Source organism: Quercus lobata, chromosome 10 (genome assembly GCF_001633185.2).
Source record: "Quercus lobata isolate SW786 chromosome 10, ValleyOak3.0 Primary Assembly, whole genome shotgun sequence".
Classification (NCBI taxonomy): Eukaryota; Viridiplantae; Streptophyta; class Magnoliopsida; order Fagales; family Fagaceae; genus Quercus; species Quercus lobata.
Genome location: NC_044913.1, coordinates 66,314,509 through 66,324,343, shown reverse-complemented (window position 1 = coordinate 66,324,343; position 9,835 = coordinate 66,314,509). Strand labels below are relative to the sequence as shown.

General features: G+C 33.5%; 1 protein-coding gene across 2 annotated transcripts; it reads right to left on the bottom strand.

Moving 5' to 3' along the window:
- Positions 1–1,792: 1,792 nt before the first annotated feature.
- LOC115963090 (putative disease resistance RPP13-like protein 1) lies at positions 1,793–6,960 on the bottom strand. Of its 2 annotated transcripts, none has more exons than XM_031081981.1 (4): positions 5,227–6,960; positions 4,278–4,382; positions 2,974–3,064; positions 1,793–2,009 (listed from the first exon to the last, which is right to left on the bottom strand). In XM_031081981.1, the coding sequence occupies exons 1-2, from the start codon at positions 6,879–6,881 to the stop codon at positions 4,352–4,354; spliced, it is 1,686 nt and encodes a 561-aa protein (XP_030937841.1). In that variant the 5' UTR covers positions 6,882–6,960; the 3' UTR covers positions 1,793–2,009; positions 2,974–3,064; positions 4,278–4,351. The 2 variants fall into 2 exon arrangements, with proteins under 2 accessions (XP_030937841.1, XP_030937842.1); XM_031081982.1 differs by having other exon boundaries at positions 1,793–2,006.
- Between the last annotated feature and the right edge of the window lie 2,875 nt (positions 6,961–9,835).

Genomic DNA, 9,835 nt, shown 5'->3' with positions numbered 1-9,835 from the left:
TAACAACTATAAATATGATGCTAGGATTTTAAAATGCAATTAAAAAGTTAGATTTCTAGTAAATTGAGGAATTATAGGATAAGTTGTCCCCCCACGGCCCTCCCCCCCACACACCAAAAAAAAAAAAAACTGATTATTAGTTGACATCCTAGAATAATATAATATTTGCAAATTTTAAAATATCAATTATTTGCATAGTATAACTTTTTCTAGCACATTTAAGCAAGCATTGGAATCAAATATGGAAAACAATACAATTCTCAAGCATTATGTTATGTTGGTGGAAGGGGGGATAAGCCTTCACAAGCAAGGGAGTTAAAGTACCTGAACTTATTGGTGCATTAGTTGAAGTATTTCAAAATTCTCCCAATTAAAAAAAAATAAAAATAAAAACAAGTAACAAATAACCCTACAGACATATCATGCCCAAATTTTGTGAATAAGTTGAAGAATTGGTATTTGATGCTATAATATATATATATATATATATATATATATATATTATAAAAAGTAATATTTGGAGAAGAGAAAAAGTAGGAAGTCTGTTTTATAAGGACATACTATTGGCTTTCTATGACATCACATAAAATTCAGTTGCTACCAGTTGAATAATCCAGCTATCTATTGGTAATGGACGCTCTTGGTCCTCCAAAATGGGTGAGGCAATGTGTTGGGAAAAATTCTATATAACTGTGAATAAATTTAGAAAGCACAGCGGAAGCACAACCACACAAAAAACACAAAGATTTACGTGGAAACCCTTTCTCCTTGAAGGGAAAAACCACGGGACAAACTCCGAATAATTTCACTATATAAAATAGAGATTACAACACTTAGAGATACAACTTGAGTAAAAAAAAACTCTTTTTCTTTTCACTCACTGCTCTCTTCCTCACTGTGTATTTTCTCTTACTCTCTCTATTTTTCTCTTCTTTCTTGCTTGCTCTCACTCACGCAGCTCTTCAAGACTGCACTAGTCCTCACCTCACTATGGGACTTCACTTCTTTTTCTTTGGGACTTCACTTCTTCAGCCCTCTGCCCACATGGCCGAATGGCCTCTACCCTTTTATTTCTTTCACCTTTTCTTCTTTTCTCCCTTTCACACTATTCACATCAAGTCACATTAAATACAAGCCACTTATCTTGACTTCGCTTCAACCATTTTCTTTCTTTAGCTCTCATTGGCCGAATGGCCTTGCTTGTTTCTTTCCTTTTTCCTTTCAGCTCTGCCATAGCAGAATGAGTCTTGCTTTTGCTTTTTTCTTTTCTTTCTTCCTTCAGCATGTTGGACACGCCTAAGCCAACCACTCCAATTACTCACGGTGACTTTTGTACATAATGAAGAAAAGATAAGAAACATTAAAGACAAGCTCATTAAATGAGCTCTTGACAAAAAACATGTGGGCTGGACGCATGGTGCAGTGCACCCAACAATCTCCCCCTCCAGCCCACTTACGGAGGAGATTTTCGATCCAATTCTCAAGCATTATGTTATGTTGGTGGAAGGGGGGATAAGCCTTCACAAGCAAGGGAGTTAAAGTACCTGAACTTATTGGTGCATTAGTTGAAGTATTTCAAAATTCTCCCAATTAAAAAAAAAATAAAAATAAAAACAAGTAACAAATAACCCTACAGACATATCATGCCCAAATTTTGTGAATAAGTTGAAGAATTGGTATTTGATGCTATAATATATATATATATATATATATATATTATAAAAAGTAATATTTGGAGAAGAGAAAAAGTAGGAAGTCTGTTTTACAAGGACATACTATTGGCTTTCTATGACATCACATAAAATTCAGTTGCTAACAGTTGAATAATCCAGCTATCTATTGGTAATGGACGCTCTTGGTCCTCCAAAATGGGTGAGGCAATGTGTGGGAGCAGATGGATCAGCTTTCTGCAATCATAAGTACGTTATGCAGTTTTTGAAGAAAATCGTCAGTCTTCATCAAGAGCAGAAGATTAGGGCCATCAGTGACGGATAAAGTAATTTTAACTGCTGAACAGAATTTTAACAACAATAAACAAAGTGTTAGACTATGCAATAATGATTCTAAATAACCATCTCATATGAAAACAATGCAGCAGCTCACATACCCGACAAGCATAAAAGACTCAGGAGTTCATCATTTTAGATGCAAGTTTCCAGGTATTAATATCCGAATGATTTGGCGAATTCATTCTACTAAGGTAAATCACTAGTCCAAACAATCCACCATAACATTCAAAATATGAAAATGGGAAAACCAGTAAGCAGAAAAAATTCCAAAAGCAAATATCACACCACAATCAAGAAAAAGATTAATCATTTCCCCCCTTAACTTGAAAAAATCCTACACTTTTAATGCATAAGGAACTTTTACATGATCTTGAAATCTAAATCTCTCCATTTACTTAGTTGGATTTTTAAATTTTCAAAATGGATAAGCTTAATGTATACAATATTGATTGGCAATGATTGAATGGTTATATAAAGAACAAAAGACATAATTAGATTCATGAAAAAGTAGTGGCAACACATTATTAATTTAAAATAGCAAAAACAGTGAAAAAAATGAGGTTGGTGATGGCATGCCAAGTATACCTTCATGCCTAAATTGTAAAGGGTAGTACATTATAATGAAATGGTCTCAAATGTTGGAAAATGAGCAAAAGATTTCACGAAGGCTTTCCTCAGTTGACTGAAAAGCTACTATTAACACAAATCATGTATAAATAATTTCCTAGAAGGCTTTCCTCAGTTGACTGAGAAGCTACAACCAACACCAATCATGCAAAAATAATTTCCTAAAAATATAACGGATTATCAAATTTTTTATTTATTTATTTTGCTAAGTAACAGGTTAGAAAATGTTGTTGGAACAAAGGGAGGAAGGAAGGGACAATTGAAATGAATAATACACTTATTGGATTGAATCAATACTTTATATACTAGAAAACATTAGAAAATTGAGAAAACTTACCAACAAAACTCCTGTAGGCTTGGGAGGGGATTAAAACATCATATTTAATTTTTCATCCAGCTGAACACAATAGATTTGTTGTCCCTAGTGCCTGCACATCAAGGCATCATATTTAACTAATTGAATAATATTTTAGGTCTATTAGTAATGCGGATACAGGTGTTATTAATTCTGCTAAGTAAGAATGGGAACCTGAGGATAATTTGAGGTTCATTTTGGACAAGGTTTTGAAATAGAGAAAAGTATTTAATCTTGGAACAATTATGCTAGAATAGCTGATCTCCCTTTCTTTACTCAATAATACAAAACTTTTGTTTTTTCTTTTAGTTCTTATAAATTTTATGAGGATTAATGGACTTAAGAAGGAGGTTTCATAGTCATTTATTCAAGGTGTCAAAGTGTGGCAAATATGTAATTCACTATCTCATTTCTTTCTTCTTTCATTTTTTATTTTTATTTTTAAGTTTGTTGTTATCTTTAGTTATTCCTTTTGGATTCTGAATAATTTACAAAGAAACCTCGCAGGCGATACAAGGAGAGAAGCTACAGTGACCTGGGCCTAAGTCTGATAGCAGAAGGCATAGAAAACCATAGAAAACCCAACATGCAATTTCAACCACTTCAGCTGCTGCTAATGGTGTGTCGTCTTCACCCACCACACAAAAAGCAGTACAAATAATTGTTACAAGTTTGAGCATCAAAATCTGATTAAGAGTACTGACCCTTATAATGAAAAAACATTCAGTTTGTTGAATCTAAGTTTCTTAAGTACAAAAAGACTAGGAAAGCTAAGGAAAAAATTTGCAAGTCTATTTTGTTGCCATGAAAATTTTACATTTATTACTTTATCAGTCTTTGATTTAAAGATTATTGTGGTAAATATGTTAAAAGTTATGTTATAGAAAGAACACTTTGAGTTGTTAACGGAAGTCCGTTTGTGAATATTTATAATTCATTAACCTCAGTTTCTACCATAAAATAAATTGAAAAAAAAAAAGTAAATTCCAGATCGAATTATCCAAATGATTGAAAGAATTTGCCGTTATTAATGGTGACAGTGGCCTGATCTATAATAACACCAAAAGCACATAATGACTTTCATGTTAAAGAGTGTCAAACCAAAATTCAGTGATTTGACTGCACTCAACATAACTCTATACATTGTAGATATGCACATTGGCTACAGACATTGTGACCCTACAAATATATATATATATATATATATAAACTGAATTTGGTTTTGTAAATTACCATTTATGAAGTATATTATGTATCAATATCCCAAATGGTAAGAGAAAGCAAACCTAAAGTGCCTTTGCAACAGTTGTCATCAACTTAATTATTTTCCCAGATGCAAACTTTCTGCCAGCTTCCAGAGTTAGTCTTCAAAATCTGAGCAACATGGCCTCCTTCAAAAGGTAAAAACCATATATAAATATATTAGAACCATCAACACTTTCAGTGCTGTCTGAAATTTTTTAAGTTAAAATTTGCCTGCACCACTAGAACTGGGGATCACATAATTTCATTAACAGTGAACACTAAAAATGACCTTCACCCACCCAACGTGAAAAGAAAATCAGCAAGACTCTCACCCACCCAATTTCTCGTTCCTATGCAACTAAACTCTATTTTTCCACAATAAACTGACCCTCATAAACAGAGCAATTATGACCTAGCCCAAATCAACAAAATCTATTGTCAAGTTTTAGACAGCCCTAAGCAAAAGAACTGATCCATGAACTCTTACAGTATCAAAATATGAAGGTTACAAGAAATGCTGAGAGAAAGAAAATTTCAAATTTGAAAAAATTGATAAATCCAATATTCCAAATTTCCCAATCTCCAGAAAATTTCGATTTTGAATAAATTGCAGAAAGAAAATAGCTTAGCAAACAGAAATTGAATCTTAGCAAGACAAATTGGTAACAGAGTCAGCTATTTCAACAACCGGAATGTGGTTGACTAACTTGTACAAGTAAACTATGCTTTTTAGCAACTTTTTAAGTCTTGTGATGATTTGCAGAAGCCAAAATTTGAATAGCACCAAGACAAATGACTGCAAATAGTAATTTCATAAATTGAAATTTTCAAGTATTAACAGAGTGGTTGGTAAAATTAATATCTACATTTATTTAAAGAATCATTAACCAAAATTGTAGCATTTATACATTTTCTTAGTGGTGTCCAATTAAGTATTAATACTCTCAACCATTACAAACAGAGGAGGATATAAGGTATGAGTAAACTTACAAATTGGGAAATTGAATAAATGGATTGTGGTCAATCTGATTGTTTAATTTGGGGCAACCATATATCATCACCGTTTTCAATTTGGTGAGGCGTCGCATGGTTTCCTCGGTGGGCAGATGCACTAAGTTCTTGCAATCCACAATATACAGCTCTTGAAGAGATGAGAGGTCGCCCAACCACTCTGGTAAAGCTACCATTTCACCAAATTCCTGAATCCACAGAATTTTAAGGGCAATGAAGTATTGAATTTGGTCTTGGAGATAGTGGGGTGTAGCCGACAATTTGAGCTTTTGGAGGGAGGGGTGCGAGTGTTGAATGGAAGTAGAACCCACACTATCCTCGTTCCCCAAATATTCAACAGACTGTAGCCCACTGGGTAGTTCTTTAATACCACACCTTATTATGAACGGGACACCTGGTAAACACCTCAGGTCACCACAATACCGTACTACCAACTTCTGAAGGGAAATGCAAGTGTGCAGTGAGTCTGGCAAATAACTCAGCTTAGGACACCATATAATGGTCAAGTCCTCAAGGCAAGGAAAAACCAACACCTCACCTGCAATTCTTAACTCCTTTGCATCCTTCCACTCTTCTAAACTAAACATGCACTGCAATTTGAGTGTTCTCAATGCCGGAAATAATGTAGTAGTATTTCGGTAACTCCCATCATTGTAACCGTAAAACTCACTTCCTATACTTCTTACCTTATCCATTCCTCCCATTTCAAGAATCCAAAGACTGGGCAAATGTCCCAGAGTAGGAACTTCTTCACATTCCCAACACTGTATCAAATTGATCTCAATCAAATTGTGATATAGCAACAAACCAACCCATGATGGGAATTTCTGTCCTCCATACCATCTGATTTTTAAGCTTTTCAAATTTTGGTGAGGCTGGAGGCCTTCCAACACCTTTTCATCATTATCATAGTTGTCCGCTGCTCTTGGATATTTCCAGTATAATCCCAACTTGAATATTTCCTTTTCTTTTAATTTGGCACTTTTGGCTTCTTCCTCATCTTTCACGTAAACTAGATCGTATATGCCTATTTCTCCCCTGAGATTCTTTAAAGGTCCCAGTTCTTTAATCCGATAACCTTCATCTCGACCCACAACAAAAATTGGCAATGTTTGAAGGCAACTCAACCGTCCCATATTTTTAAATGATTTATCATCATACCATAACCATATCAAATTATCAAAATTAATATGTCTCAAGTTAATCAAATTGCTTAGGTCTTTCGGAAGCTTTTTGATACCTTGGCATTCTTCAATTATTAAAGTTTGCAAATTGAAGAGTTTGATAATAGATTCTGGTAATTCCTCAATTTTCGTGCGCAAAATGTGAAGAAGTCTCAAATGTATTAAATGCTCAACTGAATTTGGCAACTCTATTATATTATGCCCAGATAACTTTAAAACACGTAAGCATTTAAAATTTGATAACATGTCCCCAAAGTCAATATTTTTTGAAACTAATGAGCGCAATTTTGTGAAACAATCTCCTGTAAACGAAATTCCTGGTGTTGTGTGACCATCAGATTGAACAAATAAATGTAGTACATTGCTGAAATTATCCAATGATTCTCCCCCCCAAATCAAAGTTTCTGATTTTGAAATTGAAAGAGCAAAATCATGCGTCAAATCATGCATTTTGCAACTTATAATATTACCATAATCATCCTTTCTAGCATTTTGAAAAAAGGAAGTGGCCAACAAAATATTAAAATACATGTTACCAATTTCCTCCATCATCATATTACTTTCTTTAAATGGTTCAAGAAACCCTTCAGCCATCCAATGCTGAATCACTTCCTCCTTTTTCATCTCATAATATTTAGGGAAAATTGCACAATAAGCTAAACATCTTTTCAAAGATGGTGTTAGAAAAAGATCAAGGCTTAACTTTGATATCAGAAAGACATCATTATTATCATCATCCAACAAATCCCAAATTTTATTATTATGAAATGATAGCCATTCACTTTTCTCACATTTAAAGCACATTACTCCCGCCAAAACTCTTGCAGCCCATGGAATCCCTCCACATCTTTTAGCAATTTCCCTACCAATAGCCTCCAAATCTAAAGCTAATGGAAATTTTCCATTCACAAATGTTCTTTTCTTGAATATGGACCAGCAATCATCTTTTGATAATTTTTCTAATTGATGTTTGGGATGTGTCTCCATTATTTCAGCCACATTGTCACTACGGGTTGTAACAACAATATTATTTCCAGTTTTTGAATTAATTGCTAACAAGCAACCCTTTAAAGCATCCCATTTCTTAGGATCTTCATTTTGCACATCATCAAGTATGAGAAGATATTTTTTTGCCCACAACTTTTCTCTACATTTTTCAAGTATTTCATCATATTCTAAACCACTTAAGTCTTCTTCAAGAGATTTAAGAATCCCTCTTAATATCCCTTCAACATCGAAATGTTTACCAACATTTACCCATGCTAGTACATCAAAATGTTTCTTTATCAGTTCATTGTTATACACTAGTTTTGTTAAAGTTGTCTTTCCAAGACCTGCAATACCCACTATAGGGAGAATAGAGATAACTTGTTGATTGCTTGAACTAATAAGTAAGTTTACTATTTTTGTGACATCGTATTCTCTTCCTACAACTTCTGAGTCATTGAGGAGGGGGTCTATATTCATGTCTAAGCTCATTTTGGGGATTGAATTCACCAACTCCATTCTAAGGCCAAAGCCAGCTACGTCATTCACAAATTTATCCAACAATTGTTTGATGGACTTAACTTTATCAGGAATGCAGAATGAAAAGCTACATACCTGATTGATCATTTGATTTTGAATTTGTACCTTTTGCCACGAACTCTCATAGCTAAATTCATCTAGCACATTATCAACATTATAAGCTACATCTCTAAGCTCCTTTAACCAGATTAGCACAGACTCATCACTTGATTGCCTCTTTTGAGCATCATCTAGCAAGAATTTAATCCTGAATAATGTTTCAAGAAGATTTTTCAACTCCACCTTGAAACTCAACTCAAAACCGTTATCCTCAGTGGCAAGTGAAAACACATTGGCTATTAGTTTGTCCACAACATCATTGAGGACAATTTCAGATATATATTCTTCCTTAACCTGGAAAGAGAAAATAGTATGAATAGGTTAGCAAAGGGTTAAAAAGTATTGGTTTTGTTGAAAATAAACAACTATTTATAGAGTTGAGACTAGATAATCACTTGTGTGACAATTTTTCTCACCTTAGCTTTTAATTTTGAAGACAAGGATGCACTTTTAAGTTTTTTATTGGTCCCTTGAGTTGCTTGAGCTTCTCTTTTTTTTTTAGTTGCATGAGCTTTTTTTTTAACATCTTGAGGCACAGCGTTACATGCCACAATGTCATGACCTGGAACTCCAGCCAAGTGTGATTTAATCCTTGATGCACCTCCGGCAAAATTTTGTTTACAATAAATACATTTGAAACGGCCATTTACTTTTTCAGCATAAGCCCAAAATTGGTCTCTCTCTCTACCCATATTTCTTTTCCTTGCAATAAATAAATAATACAATATCAGAATCATATATAAAATAATTTGGATAAAATGGATTATAAAGGAATAAAAAAAGGTAATAGCCTGTGAAGATCAAGAGGAAGAGAAGATTAGAAGTGGTATCTAGCAATTTACAATGCGTTTTCAAACCCTTAAAATTTTAATCATTAGTATTTGTTTTAAATGGTGGCATTTTCAAAAATAGAAAAACAATTCCTTTCTATGACGGCTATATTTGCAAAAGTTCATCTCTTCTTAACGAGCTTGTGAATTGTGCTTAAATTTTCCTCCCCACCAGCCCTCGTGGAAAGAAAGAAGGACCAGCACTCATAGAAAACAGGTTTTAGAAACCATTTTTTGAAAACAAGTTCTTTTTAGTTTTGTGCTTTGATTTCCAATTTGTAATTTATATATAGGTTGAATGTTGGCTCTAATATATACCATATTAAATATGCTATAACAGATGCGGAAGAGGTAATATATAATATAGAACACAAGAACATGAGAGTTATGTGGTTTAGCCTAATGCCACATGTCCAACCACAATTTGTACACATACTTGCATTTTTAAAGAAAAATGATATGTTCACAAAACTTTCACAATAAATCCTAAGTGACAAGATGTTATGGGTTGTTATTAGTAGGGCGAATAAGTAATTTCAGTGGTAACTAGTAAGTTCTTCTTCTTTTTTTTGAGAGAAAGAGTATTAACCTATGACGTCCGTTCCTGATAATAGTTCTTTATCATCAGACCAAGACACTAATCAATTTTTGGTGTAGCTGAGGATTGAAATCCAGATCTCTTATTAGGTGGTTAATTGTGAAAATGTTGTGGACGTAACACTTCTCATTGTTAAATGGTTTGCCATGTGTTTATTAATGAATACTATCCATAAAAGAATATGATTAAAATGACTTTTCCTCTACCCTGCCATTAATTGCTTTCCCATATCCCTATTAGTTATCCTAAAAGAGTTAAAATAGTTCCAAAAAATTTATTGTAGTATCTTTTTTTGCTGATAACATCTAATGGTATGTTGTAATTTAAAATAATAAACACAAAATCTAATT

What these genes read in the sequence shown, in the direction of transcription:
- LOC115963090 (XM_031081981.1), bottom strand. Translation starts at nt 6,881, where the DNA reads ATGCATGATTTGACGCATGATTTTGCTCTTTCAATTTCAAAATCAGAA. An exon ending in TTTATTCAATTTCCCAATTT is followed by an intron (nt 4,383 to 5,226) that starts GTAAGTTTACTC and finishes TACCTTTTGAAG; the next exon opens with GAGGCCATGTTGCTCAGATT.